We start from the raw sequence: 25,431 nt of genomic DNA, 5'->3' as shown, positions 1-25,431 counted from the left end.
TGGTGTTCTATGTTTTCTAATTTTATGGGTTTCTTTTCTATATGCTAGATGCTGAAAATAAAACTAAGTGTAAATAGGAAGAGAAGCTTAGTGTTGCGCTGGCCAACAATGACGCAAGAAATGCGCTTGATTACCCGCACCCACCCAAGTGCAAGGGATCATTTTATCACAATGATATGAACTGAGTTTTCGATCCTACGAGAAGTTGAAGGCAAAATATATATTCGCCAAGACCCTATAACCCATTTGTATGGGTGTCCGTGCAAAGCAATAATCTATAGAATGCAAGTGTCTTTTCTCTACTCGCTACTACTTAATTGTTGAGCCTTTGACTACGAGCTTGTGTTTGAAAACCAGGTAAAGAGTGAGGAAGTGGCAATCCCAAGGGAGTGCTTGTTCTAGGTAAATGGTTGCTCCATTCATTTTGGTTATCTATAAGTGAAGCATAATATTTATATCAGCTATATGACTAGTTCCAGCAATGATGTACATGGTACATACAATCGGCGTTGCCACACGCCTCATGAGATAGACAAACAAGACATTATGAACTATATAATTGACTTGCTGAATTAAGACTAACTCTAACCATCACATTAGCATTAGCTTTTGACATAAAAGATAAAATCTATGTTCACATGTGCATAAGAAATTACACTCATATAGATTGATCTAAAGAACACATGACTGAACAAGAAGAAGAATTATTACGACATAATGTCCAACCACCGCCAAGTTTAAAAGTCATCATGCTTGGTCATCCGAATCTTTTAAGGTGCGTGAAACCTGAAACCATAACCTACGTCCACAAAGCCGTAAATATGCCGTCAGCTACGAGATGCCCTTTCATTTATTGCCATTCCGATGGCATGGATGATGACACTACTATACATCTGTAACATGAGCTTCCTTCTTCCCCTGTGATACATTTGCCAAAGATAGCTTGCCTACAAAGTTCGTTGAGAGGCTTCCAAAGTAGAGGTCCCCGTTGTACTCCGTTACCGATGTGATGAAATTGATCACTTTGCCTGCAGAGTCGTCGAGCACACGGATGATGTCGCCATTCTCTGATACCTGCACCACCATAGCCCCCTTGGCCGTTGCCATGATCCTGTCGACGAGCGCCGGGAACGAAGCAACAACTCTCTTTGTCCAGGTCCAGCGGGTAACCAGGTCTAGCAACGGCGACCTCAGCTGCATTTTTGGAAGGCAAAGAATCACGAGATGGTGCTTAATTTTGGAGTCGCCAGACCATACATCTACTGATATCGAAGCTGCAGGTGACGAGACAGAGCCTATGGCAATAGGTGTAACCATACCTGGTGAATGGCGATCCAGAAGGATCCGTCTGAAGCTAGACGGATGTTATCCGGACACCCCGGGAGGTCCTGGACGAACGTGTCCGCCAGGCCAGCTTTGTCCCCTTTCAGCCACTGCCTGGAGCATCTGAACCTGCATACGTACGGCCGGCACACAGAGTTGCATCAGCAACGAGCTGGTGCTGCAAGCTAGGTTGCGAGCTGCTTCATAAGAAGTGAAGTGCGATGGAGCTGTTCGCTTCAGGTACGTACCCGCCCGACTCACACACGACGACGAAGGCCTCGTCCCGCGACAGGGCGACGCCATTGGCGAAGGCTAGGTTGTCGAGCTCGACGGACGCGTCGCCGGTACGGGGGTCGTACTTGAGGAGACGGCCGGTGGGGCGGGACTCGATGTAGGCGAGGAACCACTGGTCGAAGCCGAACCTGGTGCAGGCGTCGCTGAAGTAGACCGTGCCATCGGCTGCCTCGATGGCGGCGTCGGCAAACCTGAGGATTTGGGGCGCGGCCGGAAGGGGCAGGCAAAAACAATAGGTACAGGTATGTAGGCAACACTGCAAGTTTCCATCCCCGTAATCAAAGACGAAGCAAACCTAATCGTGGAGCCCTGGACCGTCGATGCAAGAATCGTCACGCGTTTTTCTTCAACCCTCAGTAATCCCTGCCAAATTCACACCGATTCAAGCTGCTGAAAACTAAATTATCGTCACGCCCAAACGATGAAATGGCCATTCGATGCTGCTTTAGCTAGGCCCGTGGAGAAAAAAAAAAAGTAGTACCTTGTGGGCGTCGCAGACGATCATGCTGCCGTCGGCGGACGGCGCGATCCCGAGCAGGCCCGTGCCGCCGACGAACCGCCACTGCTCCCAGGACCCGTTGGGGTGCATCCTCTGCAACCATCCATCCCTGGTCGCCGTGTACAACGTCCCGCCCGCCGCCGCGTCCACGTACACGTCCTCTGGCGCGATCAGCCCCGGCTCGCCAAGCTTCTCCAGCCCCTGCATCCGTACAGGCAATATGGCACCATGGATCAGGCAACATGGCACGGCAAGAACGTACGCGGCGCCCGAGAGTCGTAGCGGAGATACTGAACCTGGAGGAGGTTATTGGGAGGGTAGCGAGCGGCGGGCAGGGGCGGCGATGGGACTGGCTGGATGGGACAGTTAAGCACGACGTGCAGTGGTTTGCATCTTTGCGGCGTGTCAGTTTCAGCTGGTTTAGTGATAGGCGACGAAATGGGAGTGGTCCAAATAGCACCGCGTTTCTGTGGAAAGCTGTGCGGCATGTTAGGAACTCACGACCACAAGAACCGATCGGTTGCCCGGCCCGATCGATGTACGTGTCTCGGCTGCTACCATGGGCATCCACAACCTAGCTTCTATAGTTAGTCAAACATACGCGTTCCTGTCTGCCGTGGAGTCCGTGGCCCCAACTCTATCGCGGTGACCTTCAGAAAGCAACTGGAAACTGAATAGAATTGCATATTTGTTCATAATCGCCGCGGGATACTCAGATGTGCGATCGATGTACCAGAAGAAAAAAATGAGCTTCCAGGGGCTGGTTTTTTATCCGTATTATAAAAACGACAAGCAAATAACGAAGAACGATAAAGAAAAATATCGTGCAGACACGAGATTTAACTTGAAAACCCCTTCCAACAGAGAAGACGAAAAAACCATGAGCGCCAGCCAACAAAACTTCACTATATCGGAGAGTGCTTACAAACGCTGTAGGTTATCTTATAATCTGATAAACTCTAGCCGGCGGCTTACAAGATGTATATATAGGCGGTGCCATCGATCCGTACCACGGGGGCCTGCCGCCCCCGCACCCCCCTTCGCAGACATCCCTGTAGGGCACCCCTTCAGCCCTAGCCTCCTTTTAGTATATGAATTTGGATCACATTATAACAATCCGTGGATGATCATGTCGCCCTCTCACCTCTCAGTACCTGGCGAGACTTAAGTCTAACAAGCAGAAACTGAATAGAATCCCTATTCTGAGGTGATTGTCAACCTTAAAATAAAGAGTTGGTTTCTTTTTCTTTTAAGTTGTACTAGCTATCAGTGGATTGCACCGGGAGAAAGAAGTACCATAACGATGAGGCGTTGTCAGACTCGTGGGCCTTCCTCCTCGAGTACACCTTGCATCATGTTTGTTCTCCACCAATCTAAAAATTCACATAAAAAACTATAATCTAGAATACAACAATTATAAAAGCGGTTCAACATCGTATATACAACTAACAGCAGAGTATTAGATGAATCTATAAATCAAGCGTGAACTACTCATTTGGCAAAAGAGCCCAAGTGCCATACCACTGGTATCCTGAAGCAAAGAAATTCCAGTGCTAAACTAATCTACTACCAACTCGTCAATCCCGTTGGCAGTGGAGGAGTTAAAGGTCGATCAATTATAGATGCAATATTACACCATGGGATCCAAACTTATGAAGGTTGTGCAGCTCCTAATTTCTGGCTTTCATTCTGTAAAATACCACCGGTACAACATAGTTACGTAGTATGTGAACATCGCTTCTCATACATGCATGTACTATTAAAAAATACAGAAAAAATAAGGATGAACTGAGACGACTTTGATTGATTACACAGTGGAATTTTGGGTTTGCTTAAATTAAGAACAACAAAAGGACAACAAACCTAATAATAAACGGGAGAAAGAAATGAAGGTTATTTGCTTTGTACATAAATTACGAGATGAAGCCTTATGCCTAGCAAGAGGATGACTTTGTTTGGAACTCACACATGTCACGAAACCTTATCTATTTTTGTTGTTGATTTCTCTGTCAAATAGAACAAATCAACAGTACACGTGTACGATGTCAGGTGAAGAAATCTATCAGCTGCGGGGGTTCAGTAACATGCACGCTAGGAAATCCATCACAGGTTATTGAAAAACAAACCTATCAACCGCAGGAGTTCAGACGACACGTCCATCAGGTACGGGATTTCAGACGACATGCGGTGCGAGAGTTCAGAGCTCATACCATGCGTGAGTTCGCTGGCATTTTCCGCTGGGCGGTGGCCGAAGAATACATTAATATTTGCTAGTTGTTCATTAGCAAAGCTATCATTAATAGAAATAGGTTTACCAGAATGTTTTCCATTCTAGATAAGTAATCAGCTACCAGACTGTACTCACCTTTCCTATCAACAATGTGCAAGTCGAATTCTTAAAACAGGAGAACCCATATAACAAGTCTAGACTTAGTATCTTTCTAATTCATAAGATATTTAATAGCAGAGTGATCAGGGAGGTGGCATTTTGGCACACGCGTGCATATGCACCCATTATAGAAAATAATAAAAAATAATTTTAGAAATGTAAAAAAAAATCTGACATAAATTTTTTCTTATACATTGTGACATCCTATGTTCGTTCACAAGTTTTCGTGGAAAAATAACATTTTATGTGGTGTGTACAAAAAAGACAAAAAAAATGTCTTGTACGTAGTCGTGTTACAGCATTAAAATTTGTCTTTTTTACAGGAGCCACAGAAAAATGTTTTTTTCTTTTGAAAACTTGTGTACCAACATAAAATGTCTAGATGTACATGTAAAAATTTAGTTTAGAATTTTTTAATACTTTAAAATGTGGATTCACATAATGGGAGCATATGCTCCTATGAGCCAAAGTGCATTTCCCAGTGATCAGAGTGTACTATGACTTATCACATATAAAGATCACAACTAGAAATTCTTTTTTACTGGTAGCATAGTTTAGCGCCATCAAGAGTTTTGCTAGCATAGTATATGAAATTTAGTTTCTTATCAACTCTTTGGCCTAAAACATCACCTACAACATAGTCACTAGCATCACACATGATTTCAAATTGCAAATTCGAATTAGGAGACTGAATTATGAGAGTACTTATCAAAGCATTCTTTAAGATATTAATAGACTCTACACACTCATCATTAAAAGAGAATGGAACATATTTTTGCAAAAGGTTAGTCAATTAGAGGCTTTGACATTTTGGAAAAGTCTTTGATAAATTTTCTATAAAGACTTGCATGTCCAAGAAAACTTCTTATACCTTTAATATCCCTCGGATATGGTAGCTTCTCTATGGCTTCTATCTTAGTGTGGTCCACTTCAATGCATCTTCTCTGAAACTCGGTGTCCAAGAACAACACCTTTTATCACCATGAATGGGAAAAGTCGATGTCCAAGAACAACACCTTTTATCACCATGAAATGGCACTTTTCCCAGTTTAGGACTAAGTTTTGATCCTCACAATGCTGCAAAACTTTGTTAAGATTGAAGAAGCAATTATTGAAAAAAGGTACCATACACAGAAAAATCATGCATGAATACTTCCATACTTTTCTCAATATAATCAGCAAATATAGCATTCATGCATCTTTGAAAAGTAGCAGGAGCATTGCACAAACGAATGTCATTCTCCTATAAGCAAAAGTATCGAAGGTACATTTGAAGATCGTCTATTCCTGATCATTGATGGTGTTGCCGTGAGAGTTGGCAATGATGCTTGACACCGTTGGGGAACCCCAAGAGGAAGGTGTGATGAGCACAACAGCAAGTTTTCCCTCAGTAAGAAACCAAGGTTTAATCGACCAGTAGGAGAAAGGCGTGACTTCTGAAGGTGTTGCTAGCTGACTATTAGCAGGGCGCACTACCGGCGTCAGCAACAACGTGGAACCTGCACACAACACAACCAAAATATTTTCGCCAACTCACAGTGAGGTTGTCAATCTCACCGGTTTTGCTGAACACAAAGGATTAAACGTATCGAGTGGAAGGAGATGTTTGCAGTGGAATTAAAGAGAACAGTGCTTGCAGAAAGTAAACTGAACAAGATTGCAGTGGATGAATTTATCAGTGTAAAAGAAAGGACCGGGGTCCACAGTTCACTAGAGGTCTCTCTCTATAAAGATAATCTTGATCATGATAGGTATCCCACAAGATCTAAACATGAGGGACAAATTGGAGAAGACAACCATCTAACTACTTATATGGACCCGTAGTCCAGGGATGAACTACTCACACATCACTTCGGAGGTAGGCATGGCGATGTAGAGTCCTATGGTGATGATCTCCCTCTCCGGCAGGGTGCCGGGAAGAGCTTTAGAACCCTCCCGAGCTAGGGTCTGCGATGGCGGCCTCGATGGAACTTTTCATGGATGTAGGCTCGGGTGTTTAGGTGTTTCCCGAGATCGTGAATAAATAGGCGAAAGGGCGAGGTCGGTGGAGGCCAGGGTGGCCCACACCACCCCTTGGCGTGGGCCTAGACCTAGCCGCGCCAAGGCATGGTCTGGCCGCCCTGTGCCTCCCCTTTGTCTCCCCTCTGGACACTATCTTCGTTACGGCAAAATATTGACTTCAGATTTTGTTTCGCCCAATCCCGAGAATATTTCATGTACAACTTTTCTAAAATACAAAACAGCAAAAAACATGGAACTGACACTGTGGCATCTTGTTAATAGGTTAGTGCTGGAAAATGTATAAAAGTGCAACGAAGTGTAAGCAAAACATATATAAATTGGTGTAAAACAAGCATTGAGCATCAAAAATTATAGATACGTTTGTGACGTATCAAGCATCCCCAAGATTAACTCTTGCTCATCCTCGAGTAGGTAAGTGATAACAAAATATTTTTTGAGGTGAAATGAAGTCAACACAATCTTGATCAAGTTATTGTAAAGCATTTTAAGTTGGGATCAAAGTACTCTAAACATAGGCATGATAGATATAATTCTAACAATAGAACTTAGCAACTATGTTATAACATGAGAAGTAACTCAAACAAAGGATCATGAATAATTGTGCATTGAAAGCAACTGTTTATTTATGAGCATAGATAAAACATAGCAAAGTGGTACTCAACATGTCCTTTATGAATTAGCAAAACATAAATGCTAGGACACCTTTAAAGTTCAAAGGGTGACTAGATACAAGTAATTTGAGAACAAGCAATAGCATAATCATGAATCAATCAATAATAAATTTGGGACTATACACATTATACTAAGAATGACAACTATGCTCTCTTAATTGGTGCGTAAAGAAGAAGATGAAGACTCAACATAAAAGTAAAAGAAAAGCTCTTTGTAGAGGAAGCAAGATTAACAATTTTTATAAACATTCCAAAAAAGTATGGTACTCATTAGCTTTGAACTCTCATTACCCCTATCATAAGAATCTTGAATGGTTAAAGTTAATGTGAGGGCAAATATGAGTAATATGTTTGAAAAATCACAAGTTGATAATCCCGTTCCCCTTGAATACGAGTACCTAAACCTCATGCTACTCAACTTAGGTCCTAAATAAGTTCTTGTCATTGTAAGTATACATGTATCATCGATAATACAAACGGGTAGCTCCCGCCCCATGATATGGAAGTACTCTTGCATAGGAGAAATCCCATGCCAAAATGACAAGACAAACAGACAATGAGCATCTCAACAATGTTTTTATTTACTATAGGTATAGCTTTTTATTGAGGATGCTTCATAGAATACTCACTATGGTTCGCTGTAAATTTCCACCATGAATGATGCATGGCTTAAATTGGCGGCCCAGTCGTTTCTCTAACATATATGCAAACTCCATGGAGTTTCAAGTTTCCATTTTATTTCGCACCGCTAGACATTCATAAACAACAGAACATGGCATCAACTAAATAGGAATAAGTGCAATGTTGAAAGTGTTCTCCATGAAAGCATGGTTATGCTAACTCCCAACTCGCAATTTGCAAACATATAGACTTCATAAGATAGTCACAATAGCTCGGGAAATGCACTTTGGCTCATAGGAGCATTTGCTCTCATTATGTGAATCCACATTTTGAAGTGTCAAAAAATTCTAAACTAATTTTTTACATGTACATCTAAACATTTTATGTTGGTACACAAATTTTCAAAAAAAGAAAAAAAATTTGTGGCTCCTGTAAAAAAGGCAAATTTTGATGTTGTAACACGACTACATACATCATATTTTTTTGTCTTTTTTGTACACACCACACAAAATGTTGTTTTTCCACGAAAACTTGTGTACGAACATAGAATGTCACGATGTATACCAAAAAATTTATGTCAATTTTTTTTAACATTTTTAAATTAATTTTTAATTATTTTATATAATGGGAGCATTTGCTCCTATGAGCCAAAACGCCACCTCCAGCTCAAGTTATTAAGTGCAAGAAATTAAATGTGCCATCAAGTTCGCGAGAGCTTTACTAACTAATTTTTTCATGCCAAAATTTAATTTGGAAGATAAATAAAACCATGATGAACATACTTGGAATAGCAATAATGCTAGTAGGTAGATATGGTGGACACAATTGGCAAACTTTGGTTGTCTGGTGGTTGGATGCACGAGTAGAGTTCATACTCAGTACAGGCGAAGGCTAGCAAAAGACTGGAAGCGATCAACTAAGAGAGATATAATGACCAGAATCATGCATAGCGACAAAACATTATTAATCAAAGCATAAAGTGATATTACAAGTCAAAAACTAAATGATAATAGAGGCTTTAGTTGACTGGTTGTAGTCATAACATGATATAAGCATGTGCCAAGTCAACCCAATAAAGCATCAAAGGAGAATACCACAATATTAGCTTTGTATGATGGAAACAACACATGATTCTTTCAATAGCACATTAGGCACTCTCAGCTATTTGAGATAAGTCTTGCTACACCAAAAAATACTATGCATATAACAAGAAAAACATCCAACATGACATGCCAAAGTCTATGCCATAGTCTAGACAAGCTTTCTTTTGCATTACTATAAGCATGAAACATTGTACTCATCTCCAACACCAATCAACTTATTTGAAATAACTCTTAGAGATGAAAATCAATACGGACCAGAGAGATAATCATACATAAATAAAGAAAACTAACAAGCTCTGAACAAAATAAGAATGAAAAACCAAGAGCTAAACGCAATAGTAGCAAACTAGAACACTCGCAGAACAATAAGAGCGAAAATTAGAGCGTTCTATGCAATTAAATGGAGTGTGTCATTCTCCAAAACAAATATGTTGGGATCCAAACATATGCTACAACAAACAAAACTAAACTAAACTAAAAATAAAAATAAATACGCTCCAAGAACAACACATAGCGTATGAAGCAATAAAAATATAGCGCATAGAAAGATGATATGTTGCTTTGTTGATGAAGAGGGGATGCCTTGGGCATCCCCAAGCTTTGACACTTGTACCTCTTGGATATTTCTTGGGGTGACATGGGCATTCCCAAGCTTGAGCTTTTGTCCATTTTTCATCTCATTACATCATTATTATCTCCCTACACTTGAAAAATTCTTTCATACAAAACTTCACACAATTCTTATTAGCAGCATTAGTACAATCAAAATAATAAATCTACTTGGGTTCAATTATAACATATATCAAACATATATTAAAGCATAAGCTACTATAGCAACTTCTTAAAAAAGCTCTTTGATCAAAAGAACTCAGAAAAGAAAGATATTAAGAAGCAAATGCAAGTAGTGGCAGATATCTGCCAAAATAGAATAGGAGGTAAAGATCGATTTTTTTTAAAATCTTATGTTGCTCAGATCGAAAAGTGGTCACCTAACGAAAGTTAGAAAATAACCTGGGGCATATGCACAAAATTTGAAGCTCAAAATTTCGCTCTTGATTCTTGATGTGAATATGAATTTTTATGGTGACAGCACAAAAAGTAGCAGGGACATTCTCCTATAAGCAAAAGTATCGAAGGGACATGTGAAGATCGTTTGTTCCTGATCATTGATGGTCTTGCCTTGAGAGTTGGCAATGATGCTTGACACCGTTGGGGAACCCCAAGAGGAAGGTGTGATGAGCACAGTAGCAAGTTTTCCCCCAGTAAGAAACCAAGGTTTAATCGACCAGTAGGAGAAATGCGTGACTTCTGAAGGTGTTGCTAGCTGACTATTGGTAGGGCGCACTACCGGCGTCAGCAACAACATGAAACCTGCACACAACACAACCAAATACTTTTCCCCAACTCACTGTGAGGTTGTCAATCTCACCGGTTTTGCTGAACACAAATGATTAAACGTATCGAGTGGAACGAGATGTTTGCAATTGAATTAAAGAGAACATTGCTTGCAGAAAGTAAACAGAACATGATTGTAGTGGATGAATTTATAAATGTAAAAGAAAGGACGGGGGTCCACAGTTCACTAGAGGTGTCTCTCCATAAAGATAAATAACATGTTGGGTGAACAAATTACAGTTGGGTAATTGACAGAATAAAGACCATACATGCCAAGATGATTACTATGAGGTTCATTTGGGCATTACAACATAATACACTAATAATCCACCTTCCGGTTATCGTCCGAACCCCTTCCAGTATTAAGTTGCAAGCAACAGACTATTGCATTAAGCAATGTGTGTAAATTAAATAATAGAATTACCCTTGGATAAAACATTGTTGTTTTCTCCCTAGTAGAAACATCACATATACAATCTTAGAAGTTATTGTCAGTCTTCCAGAAAACTAGAGGCATGATCCTACTATCGAGCATAAATACTCCCTCTTGGAGTCACAAGCATTTACTTGGCCAGAGTATCTACTAGCAATGGAGAGCATGCAAGATCACAAATAACATATGACAAGAATATATAATCAATCTCGATATAGTATTCAATATTCATCGGATCCCAGCAAACACAACATGTAGCATTACATAAAGATGATCTTGATCATGATAGGAAACTCACAAGATCTAAACATGAGGCACAAATTGGAGACGACAACCATCTAGCTACTGTTGTGAACCCGTAGTCCAGGGATGAACTCAGGCATGACGATGTAGAGGCCTCAGGTGATGATCTCCCTCTCCGACAGGGTTTCGGGAAGAGCTTCAGAACCCTCCCAAGGTAGGGTCTGCGATGGCGGCCGTGATGGAACTTTTCATGGATGGAGGCTCGGGTGTTTAGGTTTTTCGCGAGATCGTGAATAAATCGGCAGAAGGGCAAGGTCAGTGGTGGCCAAGGTGGCCCACACCACCCTGATAACCCACAAGTATAGGGGATCGCAACAGTCTTCGAGGGAAGTAAAACCCAAATTTATTGATTCGACACAAGGGGAGGTAAAGAATACTTATAAGCCTTAACAACTGAGTTGTCAATTCAGCTGCACCTGGAAAAGCACTAGTAACAGGGGTGATGTGAAAGTAGCAGTGATATGAGAGCAATAGTAACAGTAACATAGCAACAGTAGTAGCAATATGAGAGCAATGGCACCAGAAAATAGTTGATACTACTTCCAATGACATATAGAACGAGTATATGATGATGAAAGATGGACCGGGGTTCCCAGCTATCTACACTAGTGGTAACTCTCCAATAACAAGTGTTGGGTGAACAAATTACAGTTGGGCAATTGATAGGATTGAAATAGCATTAAGACAGAACATCAAGATAATTAATCATGTAGGCATGTTTTCCATATATAGTCATACGTGCTCGCAATGAGAAACTTGTACAACATCTTTTGTCCTACCAGCCGGTGGCAGCCGGGCCTCTAGGGAATCTACTTGGAAATTAAGGTACTCCTTTTAATAGAGCACCGGAGCAAAGCATTAACACTCCGTGAAAACATGTGATCCTCATATCTAAGCCTTTCCCTCCCAGTTGTCCCAATTTCTGTCACTTTGGGGCCTTTGGTTCCGGACATAGACATGTGCAAACAACTTGTAGATACAATCTAAGCAATAAGTATAGAGCTTCAATCTAAGATCATGCCACTCGGGCCCTAGTGACAAGCATTAAACACAACAAGATTGCAGCAACAATATCTTCACAAACTTTATAGATAGACTAATCATAATGTAACAATCCATCGGATCCCAACAAACACAACACCGATTACATCGGATGAATCTCAATCATGTAAGGCAGCTCATGAGATCATTGTATTGAAGTACATGGGGGAGAGAATACCAACTAGCTACAGCTAGAACCCGTAGTCCATGGGGGAACTACTCACGGAGCATGATGGAGGCGATGGCGTTGATGGAGATGGCTTCGGGGGCACTTCCCCGTCCCGGCGGGGTGCCGGAACAGAGACTCTGTCCCCCGAAACGGAGTTTCGCGATGGTGGCGGCGCCCCTGGAGTCTTTCTGGAGTTTCGTCAATTGGTATCGAAGATTTAGGTCGAGACGGCTTAAATAGGCGAAGAGTCGGAGTCGGAGGGGCCACGGGGCCTCCTCACACTAGGGCGGCGCGCCCCCCTCCTGGGCCGCGCCGGCCAAACGTGTGGGGCCCCCAGGGCACCCCTCTGGCCCCCCTCTGACTTTCTGGAAGGTTCCGGGAAAAATAAGATGTTGGGTCTTTGTTTCGTCGAATTCCGAGAATATTGCCCGAAGAGCCTTTTCGGAACCAAAAACAACAGAAAACAGCAGAACTGGCCCTTCGGCATCTCGTTAATAAGTTAGTTTGGGAAAATGCATAAAAACATTATAAAGTGCAAGCAAAACATGTAAGTATTGTCATAAAACAAGCATGGAACATCAGAAATTATAGGTACGTTGGAGACGTATCAACATCCCCAAGCTTAGTTCCTGCTCGCCCTCGAGTAGGTAAACGAGAAAAAAAAGTAATTTCTGTAGTGACATGCTACTTACATAACCTTGATCATACTATTATAAAGCATATGAGATGAATGCAGTGACTCAAGGCAATGATATATAGTTGCTAACAAATAGATAACATATATCAAAACTTTTCATGAATAGTACTTTCAAGACAAGCATCAAAAGTCTCGCATAAGAGTTAACTCATAAAGCAATAAAATCAAAGTAAAAGCATTGAAGCAACACAGAGGAAGATTTAAGTTTCAGCAAATGCTTTCAACTTTCAACATGTATATCTCATGGATAATGGTCAACACAAAGTAATATGATGAATGCAAATAAGCAAGTATGTAAGAATCAATGCACAGTTGACACAAGTGTTTGCTTCTAAGATGGAAGGGAGTAGGTAAACTGACTCATCATAAAGTAAAAGAATGGCCCTTCGCAGAGGGAAGCAGAGATTAAATCATGTGCTAGAGCTTTTTAAGTTTTGAAATCATATAGAGAGTATAAAAGTAAAGTTTTGAGAGGTGCTTGTTGTTGTCAACGAATGGTAGTGGGCACTCTAACTACCTCATCAACCAGACTTTCAAGAGCGGCTCCCATGAAGGACGTTATCTCTACCAGCAAGGTAGATCATCCCTCTTCTCTTTTGTTTACACATGTATTTTAGTTTCATTATTTATGGATGACACTCCTCCCAACCTTTTGCTTACACAAGCCATGGCTAACCGAATCCTCGGGTGCCTTCCAACATTCACATACCATGAAGGAGTGTCTATTTGCAAAATTAAGTTGCTTACTGATAGATCAGTGCAAAACACGTGAAGAGAATTATTAATGCAAGTTAATTAATTGGGGCTGGGAACCCCATTGCCAGAGCAAAATTATTGGATAAGCGGATGAAGCCACTAGTCCATTATGAAAGTCTGTCAGGAGTAAATGACAAGATTGAAAGATAAACACCACATATTTCCTCATGAGCTATAAAACATCAACACAAATTGAGAAGCATTTTGAAGGTTTAAAGGTAGCACATGAAGTATTTACTTGGAATGGCAGGAAATACCACATAGTAGGTAGGTATGGTGGACACACATGGCATAGGTTTTGGCTCAAGGTTTTGGATGCACGAGAAGCATTTCCTCTCAGTACAAGGCTTTGGCTAGCAAGGTTGTTTGAAGCAAACACAAGTATGAACCGATGCAGCAAAACTTACATAAGAACATATTGCAAGCATTATAAAACTCTACACTGTCTTCCTTGTTGCTCAAACACTTTTACCAGAAAATATCTAGACCTTAGAGAGACCAATCATGCAAACCAGTTTCAACAAGCTCTACGGTATTTCTCCACTAATAGGTTTAAACTACATGATGCAAGAGCTTAATCATGATATACTTGAGAGCTCAAAACAATTGCCAAGTATCAAATTATCCAAGACAATATGAAGCATTTTCTATTTCCAACCAAATAACCATAAGTGCAATAGCTTCCAACTTTTGTCATTGAACATTAAAAGTAAAACGAAGAACACAAGTGTTCATATGAAAAAGCGGAGCGTGTATCTCTCCCACACAAGGATTGCTAGGATCCGAATTTATTCAAACATAAACAAAAATAAAAACACACAGACGCTCCAAGTAAAGCACATAAGATGTGACTGAATAAAATTATAGTTTCAATAGAAGAAACCTGATAAGTTGATGAAGAAGGGGATGCCTTGGGCATCCCCAAGCTTAGACGCTTGAGTCTTCTTGAAATATGCAGGGATGAACCACGGGAGCATCCCCAAGCTTAGACTTTTCACTCTTCTTGATCATATATCATCCTCCTCTCTTGACCCTTGAAAACTTCCTTCACACCAAACTTCTCATAAACTTCATTAGAGGGGTTAGTACTCAAAAAACTTTAATCCACCTTGACCCTGTAGTGAAACATTGCAAGAACTCAATAAAACATTAGCTACAGCTCTCCACGTCTAGAAAACCTTGCTTAAAGTCCACAAGAGACAATGCAAAAAAACAGAGACATAATCTGTCAAAACAGAACTGCCAGTAAACACGAATTTTTAAGAGCTACTTCCGTTGCTCAAATCAGAAAACTCAAAACTAATGAAAGTTGCGTACATATCTGAGGATCACTCACGTAAATTGGCAGATTTTTCTGAGTTACCTACAGAGAATCATACCCAGATTCGTGACAGCAAGAAATCTGTTTTTGCGCAGAAATCCAAATCTAGCATCAACCTTCTATTAGAGACTTCACTTGGCACAACATTGCAATAAAATAAAGATAGGGAGAGGTTGCTACAGTAGTAACAACTTCCAAGACACAACAAAACAGTAGCAAAATAAAAACATGGGTTATCTCCCAAGAAGTGCTTTCTTTATAGCCATTAAGATGGGCTCAGCAATTTTAATGATGCTCACATAAGGAATAAGAGTTGAAGCAAAAAGAGGGCATCAAGAAGCAAATTCAAAACACATTTAAGTCTAACCCACTTCCTATGCATAGGAATCTTGTACACAAATAAATTCATGAAGAACAAAGTGACAAGCATAAGAAGATAAAACAAGAGTAACTTCAAAAGTTTCAGCATATAGAGAGGTATTTTAGTACCATGCAAATTTCTACAACCATATTTTCCTCTCTCATAATAATTTTCAGTAGCTTCATGAACAAACTCAACAATATAACTATCACATACAGCATGCTTTCCATGATCTACAAACACATAATTTTTATCAAGCTCAAAAATAGTGGGATTAAAACTTTCAAACCCACATTTATCAATAATGTAACAAGATGATTGATCAATCTTAAAAGATATGGGACTCATAGATAAAGTCAAGATCTCTCCAATCCCGTTTTCATTAGTAGTACAATTAATATTATCAAGTAACATAGGATCATCATCTAGAGATTTATCATAAACATTTGCCAAGCAAAACTCTTTAGTACCATGCATTTCGACATCAGGCATAAACAAAGCATTATCATAAAATTTATCAAAGTAGCATGGATTATCATAAATAACAGTAGCATAATTATTCTCGCAAGTTTTACTCATAGGGAATATTTCAAGAGAATCCACAGGAACATAACATTCATCCGCCTTTGGTAAGCATGGAGGACAATCAAATAGTGTAAGAGATAAAGATTTACTCTCATTGGAAGGTCGGCATGGGTAGCTAATCCATTCTTCCTCCTTTTGTTCATCACTCTCCTCTTCTTTTTCATCCAATGAGCTTTCAGGTTCATCAATTTCCTCCTCTTTTTCATCCAATGAGCTTTCAGGTTCATCAATTTCTTCTTCCACTGGTTCTTGCAAATTGTGAGTGCATTCTTGTGCATTAATGAGTCTCTCTTTATAATCAATGATATAAGGATTATCATTGTAGCTTGCTATGCAAAAATTAAGGATAGAAGAGACATAATCTTTAAGGTCCTTACAAACAACACAAGTTTCATAATTTTTAGCAATGAAGGATTCGATCTCAGAGGCTCCCATAAATATGACAAATTGTTCTACCTCTTCGAACCCAAAATGAATATAGCTATTCCGATTATAGTTCTTAATTAAAAATTCCTCACTAAAGCCACATTGAAATTTAAGATGTTTAGTGTCCTGTTGAGAGCAACAGTTTATATCATGGCGTTTAAGCAAGATTTTAGCAATTGTATTCAATTTTTCTATCACCGCACTCATAACTTTTCCCGTTCTTGATTCTCTATAATTATTATATAATTCAATAAACTCCAAATAGGTTGTAGGTTCTCCCATAATAGCAGTTTTTAATTTTTCGGTTTTTCAAATTTTTATGGATTTTTGGGTATATGAGAAAAATAAAACAAGACAAAAAAAACTAGACAAAAGTAAACTAAGCAAAATAAAACTAGGCAGAAATAAACTAAGCAAAAGAAAATAAAATAAAACAAAAACAGAGAGAGAGGTAGAGTGTACTCCCCAGGTGAACTTATGAGTAGAGCTATGCCTCCCCGGCAACGGCGCCAGAAAATAGTCTTGATAACCCACAAGTATAGGGGATCGCAACAGTCCTCGAGTGAAGTAAAACCCAAATTTATTGATTCGACACAAGGGGAGGTAAAGAATACTTATAAGCCTTAAGAAGTGAGTTGTCAATTCAGCTGCACCTGGAAAAGCACTAGTAACAGGGGTGATGTGAAAGTAGCAGTGATATGAGAGCAATAGTAACAATAACATAGCAGCAGTAGTAGCAATATGAGAGCAATGTCACCAGAAAATAGTTGATACTACTTCCAATGACATATAGAACGAGTATATGATGATGAAAGATGGACCGGGGTTCCCAACTATCTACACTAGTGGTAACTCTCCAATAACAAGTGTTGGGTGAACAAATTACAGTTGGGCAATTGATAGGATTGAAATAGCATTAAGACAGAACATCAAGATCATTAATCATGTAGGCATGTTTTCCATATATAGTCATACGTGCTCTCAATGAGAAACTTGTACAACATCTTTTGTCCTACCAGCCGGTGGTAGCCGGGCCTCTAGGGAATCTACTGGAAATTAAGGTACTCCTTTTAATAGAGCACCGGAGCAAAGCATTAACACTCCGTGAAAACATGTAATCCTCATATCTAAGCCTTTCCCTCCAGTTGTCCCAATTTCTGTCACTTTGGGGCCTTTGGTTCCGGACATAGACATGTGCAAACAACTTGTAGATACAATCTAAGCAATAAGTATAGAGCTTAAATCTAAGATCATGCCACTCGGGCCCTAGTGACAAGCATTAAACACAACAAGATTGCAGCAACAATAACTTCACAAACTTTATAGATAGACTAATCATAATGTAACAATCCATCGGATCCCAACAAACACAACACCGATTACATCAGATGAATTTCAGTCATGTAAAGCAGCTCATGAGATCATTGTATTAAAGTACATGGGGGAGAGAATACCAATTAGCTACAGCTAGAACCCGTAGTCCATGGAGGAACTACTCACGGATCATGATGGAGGCGATGGCGTTGATGGAGATGGCTTCCGGGGGCACTTCCCCGTCCCGGCAGGGTGCCGGAACAGAGACTTCTGTCCCCCGAAACGGAGTTTCGCGATGGTGGCGGCGCCCCTGGAGTCTTTCTGGAGTTTCGTCAATTGGTATCGAAGATTTAGGTCGAGACGGCTTAAATAGGCGAAGAGTCGGAGTCGGAGGGGCCACGGGGCCTCCTCACACTAGGGCGGCGCGCCCCACTCCTGGGCCGCGCCGGCCACACGTGTGGGGCCCCCAGGGCACCCCTCTTGTCCCCCTCTGACTTTCTGGAAGGTTCCAGGAAAAATAAGATGTTGGGTCTTCGTTTCGTCGAATTCCGAGAATATTGCCCGAACAGCCTTTCTGGAACCAAAAACAACAGAAAACAGCAATCGGCCCTTCGGCATCTCGTTAATAAGTTAGTTCCGGAAAATGCATAAAAACATTATAAAGTGCAAGCAAAACATGTAAGTATTGTCATAAAACAAGCATGGAACATCAGAAATTATAGGTACGTTGGAGACGTATCACACCCCTTGGCGCGGGCCCATGCCTTGCCACTCCAAGGCATGGTCTGGCCACCCTGTGCCTCCCCTGCTTCTCCCCTGTGGACTATGTCTTCATTACGGAAAAATATTGACTTCTATTTTTGTTTCGTCCAATTCCGAGAATATTTCCTGTACAACTTTTTTGAAATACAAAACATGGAACTGACACTGTGGCATCTTGTTAATAGGTTAGTGCCGGAAAATGTATAAAACTGCAACGAATTGTAAGAAAAATATATATATATTAGTGTAAAACAAGCATGGAGCATCAAAAATTATAGATGCGTTTGCGATGTATCAATCATCTTTGTGCACCGGAATCTGGGAGAAACCTGAATAACCATCTATATAACAAAAGTGTGAGTGTTTAGATAATCTTTCTAGCATTTGCTCAATAAATGGCAAAGGATAATAATCTTTACGAGTAGATTTGTTTACCTTTCTGAAATCATGCACATTCTATAGCCAGTACCAATACGTTGGGCTACAAGTTCATTTTCATCATTTGGAACCACAATGGTTCCACCCTTTTTAGGCACGCAATAAACATGACTTACCCATTTACTATCAGCTATGAGATAGATAATACATGCCTCAATGAGTTTGATTACCCCTTTCCTTACCACTTCTTTTATTTTTAGATGAAGAGAACGTTGATAGTTAACAACATGCTTTGCATCTTCTTTCAAGTTAATTTTATACATGCATAAAGCAGGTCTTATACCTTTCAAGTCATCAAGTGAATAACCAATAACTGGCCTATGTGTTCGCAGTGCTTCAAGTAACTTCATTTCTTCTTCACCTGAAAGATTAACACTAATAATAACATGATATATTTTCTTCTCATCAAGGAATCCATATTTCATATCTTCAGGCAAAGGTTTAAGTTCAAAACAAGGATCATCTTTTGGTGGGGGGTAGTTCTCCTAGATCATCAGGTGGAATATGTAACTGTAGTTTTGGTGGTTGCTGGGATAGTATTTGTTCTAATGCTTCTTTCTCTTTATCACTAAATGGCTCCTCCTGATTAAGCACATATTGTTCCATCACGCCCGATGAAGCGACTGCCACGGAAGCAAGGGTTTCCACTACATCTTTTGAAAAATATTCCTTTTCTAAATACATATCAGTAAATTTTGAAAAGTTAAATTCTAGTCTTTCACCAGAAAATTTAATGAATACCTTCTCTTTTGGTAAACTAATTTCATCACCCGCAGTATGCAAGAATGGTCTACCAAATATGATATGAAAAAGGAGTCTTGGGAGCAACAAATTATAATAAAATCTGCGGGTTATTTGATATTCCAACTAATACTACAACATCTCTAGCCATATCTAGAGGACAAATATACTCTTTATTAGAAAGTTGGATAGTTATATCTGTCTCTCTTCCATGTCTATGGGATCAATTTCAGGCTTGATTTCAAGATAAAGAGAATATGTTATCACACTTATACTTGCTCCAATATCTCATAGACCATGATAGCATGAAGTTCCAATAGCACATGATATAATATGTTTACCAACTTTCATGGTGTTACCTTGAATTATCTTAGTGCAATCTTCACATAAATAAGCATCACAAGGAGTTTCTTCGTTCAGTTCCTTGATGACTAAAATTTGATGTTGAACTTTAATTTTTTCATATGGTTCACTATATCTTCTAGCACTCTTATTTGCAATAGTAGTGAGTAAATTTTCCTTCACTCTGCTTGGATATGGGGGAGTTCCAACATATTCTTCAACTGTGATAGATGATACTTCATTAACTTGTTTCACAACTTTATGAATAATTGTAGAGTATTTAAAAGGCTCAACATAAACATCAAAGCCATTTTTAGGGACATTCAGATGGTTAGAAAAAGATTTAGTAACTTCTACTAAAATATGAGGATCAAGGCCAAACATGTTACTTAGCTCTTTAAACAATATAGTAATAGATAAATTCTCTACATATGAATATTCATATTCAAAATAGGGTTCGTTACCTTTATCAAGATCCTAAGCATCTGTATTTTTAGAAATGGTATCCAATAATTCCTCCACTTCTTTTTGAGTTATATTAGTGAAACTTCCTTTAGAGGAATTATCCAGAAAGTTACTAAGATGCTGAGGTGATCTCACCTAGAAGTTGATTAATATAATGCTTTCAGGAATACCATAACAAGGATTCTTACGAATGAGTTTGTTCAATCTCCCTCAAGCTTGAGCAATACTCTCTCCAACATGAGGCCAAAAGTTATAAATATGACAACGATTGTCATAAGCTTATTTAGGAGTGTAGTACTTGATATACAAAGCCTTCCTCAGAATTCCCAAGCAAGGCGGTATTTATCATCCAGAGATCTAAATCATATGTGAGCATTACCAGAAAGAGATAAATATAATAACTTCATTTTCACTTAATCATGAGGAATACCAACAAGTTTAAATAGATAACATATATATTCAATGGCTTGTAAATTCCCTATAACAGTTTGGCTTCCATCCCCTACAAAAGTTAGTTTCATATCCTTAAAGGGAATACTAATAGGGCTTTGATACGCCACTTTTGGTTCAAGAGGTTTTTCAACCTTGTTCTTAACAACATGAACATATTCATATAGAGTTAGTTTCATCTCCCCGCAGCCTAAGCGAGCCATGATAAAACAAATATTAAATAGTAAAAACAACTTTCAAGTTTCCTTACCAAACAACTTACCAATAGCGCGACGCTTCCTAACAACGGCGCCAAAAAAGTGTCTTGATGGATCCAAAGTGCATGAGATCAATTGTAGTACTTTCAATAAGAAAGGTTGTCAACCTACGCGGAACTGAAGGTATTGGTTAGTAAGTTTGACAAGTAAAACAATAAAGGGTGCAGTGGTTTTGGTGTTTTGAGTTTGTAGTTTGCAATAAAATAAAGTACTGAAACTAATATCAACAAGTAAATGCTCTCAATGAGAGAAAGCCCAATCCTATATGCAGCAAGATAACAAGATCAACCATGTGTGTAAACTTATATGTGACAAGCGTTCCCGAGGGCGGGATGGATTTACTTACATTTAGATTTCTACACAACATGGTGAATACATTTTCAAGTTTTATTCCTTTAGGGCGGAACCTACATTAGGTGAAACCATAGATATGAGAAAATACACCTCTTATGATGGGTCCTAGAGCCATTTTCATGAGCAAGTATATAAATCATTAAGACATAAATTTCCCACCGCAACAATTAGTTGATTGGTCCCAGACATAAATCTCTCTAATGCAACTCAAAGTATTGGAAAACGCTTTCTATCATTCCGTCCCTTGAAACCCTCATAATTACATCAAAGTGTAGCCCTATGAGCCCATATAGGTGAAGTAATATGCAATCGACATTCGCATAAAACCATCATATAACCACATAAAAGGTAAAAACTTGACCAAATACTCATTGCATATTATATGGAAGTCATAGCCAATTCATTTTATGCCTTGAGGAACATGGGGATCTACTCACAAGTGACTAACATGATATGGACCAGTGGCATATGTATTACAACACACTCTGAAAATATAATATCTCCACCAAATAAAGACAAATTGCCAATCACAAACATGCAAATATCACTTAAACAATATCGGGGGTTCAATCAATCACAAACTATGATGGGAACGAGGTGGATCTTGGAGATGGAGATGGTGATGATGATGGTGTTGATGGAGATGTTGATGGACATGACTCCCCCCTATGCCAAGGAGGAGTGGTGATGACGATGACATCAATTTCCCTCTCACCGGAGGCTCTAGTGTTGCAGGATCTGCCCTCTCCCGGAGTAGGAGAGGACTTTCGCCTCCGCCACCGCCTCTGTAAATATTGGGAAAAATATGGCATATGTTTTTTGGCGAGACAGAGGTATTTGTAAAAAGGAGGAACCGAGACGATGCTCGAGGCCGAAACGAGCCTAGGTGGCGCGCCACCTGATCTCTTTCGGGCCTTGTGGTTCCCCTCTCGTGCTCCTTTGGCCCACGGTCATTCTCTTGATGAAAAACTGACCAGGTATTTTTTTCCTTTGATTTTTAGGCGTCCATAAGGTCCTTGAAACAGCAAAATACAAAAAGAGGTTTTTTGCCTCCTAGAAATTAAATACCAATGAAAGGGAGTTTGTAGAAAAGTCCCATAAATCAACTAAAAATGCATAAATAACAATAGATCATGGAAAATATCATTCAAAACAAATCACATAAGTCACTATATTGATGATGTCAAATGCACGTATCAAGGAGCCAATAGACAAGGGAGAGGGACGTCCTCGCCGCATCAGCGCGCAGGTGGGGGAGGTGGATGATCTTCTCGCCGGCGGTGGGGAAGCGGTGGAAGGTTGATGGTCATCGGCTCGTCGAGTCGTGTCTGTGAGACAACAAACAAATAAGTTTGAGAGGGAGGGGACTGGGGAGCGACCAAGTGGGTGATGTCTACGCACGCTTCTATTCCTGTAGACAGTGTTGGGCCTCCAAGAGTAGAGGTTTGTAGAACAGCAGCAAGTTTCCCTTAAGTGAATCACCCAAGGTTTATCGAACTCAGGGAGGTAGAGGTCAAAGATATCCCTCTCAAGCAACCCCGCAATTAAGATACAAGAAGTCTCTTGTGTCCCCAACACACCTAATACACTTGTCAGATGTATAGGTGCACTAGTTCGGCGAAGAGATAGTGAAATACAAGTAATATGGATGATTGCAAGTAGTAATTGCAATCTGAAATAAAAATGGCAGCAAGCAAACATGTAGCAGAACTTGTTGGAAACGGGGTTTCAATGCTTGGAAACAAGGCCTAGGGATCATACTTTCACTAGTGGACACTCTCAACAATGATCACATAAATAAATAATTTCTCTTCTCTTGTGCTACTTTCAAACACTCTCTTGTTGGATAACAAACACCATTCATTGTGTAGGGCTACAAGAGCGCACCTCAAGCCGGAGTAAACAAGCTCCACAACTTCACGGAGTTCATATTAAAGTAACCTCTTGAGTGCATAATAGACCGTTGCAATTTAGACCGAGTACTAACATAGCATACACACTATCACCAATAACTATGAAAGGGGGAATAGATCGCATCAATACTATCATAGTAATAGTTAACTCCATAATCTACAAGAGATTACAATCATAACCTACGCCAAGTACTACATGATGCACACACTGTCACCTTTACATCATGGAGGAGGAATAGACTACTTTAATAACATCACTAGAGTAGCACATAGATTAATAGTGATACAAAGCTCATGATCACATAATGATCACACCATGGGAGAGAGAGATGAACCACATAGCTACCGGTAGAGCCCTTAGCCTCGGGGGAGAATTACTCCCTCCTCATCATGGGAGACAGCAACGGCGATGAAGATGGTGGTGGTGTCGATGGAGATGACTCCGGGGGCACTTCCCCGTCCCGGCGGCGTGCCGGAACAGAGACTTCTGTCCCCCGAAACTTGTCTTCGCGATGGCGGCGGCTACGGAACTCTTTGTGGAATATGACTGGATGTTTTAGGGTTTTCGCGATGGAGAGAATATATAGACGAAGGGGCAGCGTCGGGGGAGCCAGGGGGCTCCCTCCCCATAGGTCGGTGCGGCCAGGGGGCCACCCGCGCCGCCATATGGTGTGGGCCCCCTGCTGCCCTTCCTCGACTCCTCTTCGGTGTTCTGGAAGACTCCGTGGAAAATAGGGCCGTGGGCTTTTGTTTCGTCCAATTTCGAGAATATTTCCTGTGTAGGATTTCTGAAACCAAAAACAGCAGAAAACAGGAACTGGCGCTTCGGCATCTTGTTAATAGGTTAGTGCCGGAAAATGCATCAAAACAATATAAAGTATGAATAAAACATGTAGGTATTGTCATAAAACTAGAATGGAACATAAGAAATTATAGATACGTTGGAGACGTATCAAGCATCCCCAAGCTTAGTTCCTACTCGCCCTCGAGTAGGTAAACGATAACAAGGATAATTTCTGAAGTGACATGCTACCAACATGATCTTGATCAATACTATTGTAAAGCATATGAGATGAATGAAGTGATTCGAAGCAATGGTAAAGACAATGACTAAACAACTGAATCATATAGCAAAGACTTTTCATGAATAGTACTTTCAAGACAAGCATCAATAAGACTTGCATAGGAGTTAACTCATAAAGCAATAAATTCTTAGTAGAAAGTTTTGAAGCAACACAAAGGAAGATATAAGTTTCAGCAGTTGCTTTCAACTTCAACATGTATATCTCATGGATAATTGTCAACACAAAGTAATATGATGAATGCAAATAAGCAAGTATGTAGGAATCAATGCACACAGTTGACACAAGTGTTTGCTTCTAAGATAGAAGGAAGTAGGTAAACTGACTCAACATAAAGTAAAAGAATGGCCCTTCGCAGAGGGAAGCATGGATTACTATTTTTGTGCTAGAGCTTTTATTTTGAAAACATAGAAACAATTTTGTCAACGGTAGTAATAATTCATATGTGTTATGCATAAAATCTCCTATAAGTCGCAAGCCTCATGCATCGAATACCAATAGTGCTCGCACCTTGTCCTAGTTAGCTTGGATTTCCATGGATTATCATTGCATTACATATGTTTCAACCAAGTGTCACAAAGTGGTACCTCTATGCCACCTGTACAAAGGTCCAAGGAGATAGATCGCATTTGATTTCTCGTTTTTGATAGATCTCAACTAAGGACATCCATACCGGCACAACATAGAAAACAGATAACGGACTCCTCTTTAATGCATAAGCATTCAACAACAGATAATATTCTCATAAGAGATTGAGGATTAATGTCCAAACTGAAACTTCCACCATGATTCATGGCTTTGGTTAGCGGCCCAATGTTCTTCTCTAACAATATGCATACTCAAACCATTTGATCATGATAAATCACCCTTACTTCGTGACAAGACGAACATGCATAGCAACTCA

At 40.0% G+C, this 25,431-nt stretch overlaps 1 protein-coding gene across 1 annotated transcript; it reads right to left on the bottom strand.

Moving 5' to 3' along the window:
• Nucleotides 1-607: 607 nt before the first annotated feature.
• On the bottom strand, nt 608-2,604 carry LOC124690683 (adipocyte plasma membrane-associated protein-like). Its single transcript, XM_047224038.1, has 6 exons — nt 2,413-2,604; nt 2,099-2,317; nt 1,913-1,980; nt 1,572-1,808; nt 1,320-1,452; nt 608-1,194 (listed from the first exon to the last, which is right to left on the bottom strand). The coding sequence occupies exons 1-6, from the start codon at nt 2,602-2,604 to the stop codon at nt 886-888; spliced, it is 1,158 nt and encodes a 385-aa protein (XP_047079994.1). The 3' UTR covers nt 608-885.
• Nucleotides 2,605-25,431: the final 22,827 nt, after the last annotated feature.

The sequence above is a fragment of the Lolium rigidum genome, chromosome 2 (genome assembly GCF_022539505.1).
Source record: "Lolium rigidum isolate FL_2022 chromosome 2, APGP_CSIRO_Lrig_0.1, whole genome shotgun sequence".
Classification (NCBI taxonomy): Eukaryota; Viridiplantae; Streptophyta; class Magnoliopsida; order Poales; family Poaceae; genus Lolium; species Lolium rigidum.
This window is presented reverse-complemented; position numbering and strand designations above follow the sequence as displayed.

What these genes read in the sequence shown, in the direction of transcription:
- LOC124690683 (XM_047224038.1), bottom strand. Translation starts at nt 2,604, where the DNA reads ATGCCGCACAGCTTTCCACAGAAACGCGGTGCTATTTGGACCACTCCC. An exon ending in GTCCAGGGCTCCACGATTAG is followed by an intron (nt 1,809 to 1,912) that starts GTTTGCTTCGTC and finishes CCAAATCCTCAG; the next exon opens with GTTTGCCGACGCCGCCATCG. An exon ending in TCTGGATCGCCATTCACCAG is followed by an intron (nt 1,195 to 1,319) that starts GTATGGTTACAC and finishes CCAAAAATGCAG; the next exon opens with CTGAGGTCGCCGTTGCTAGA.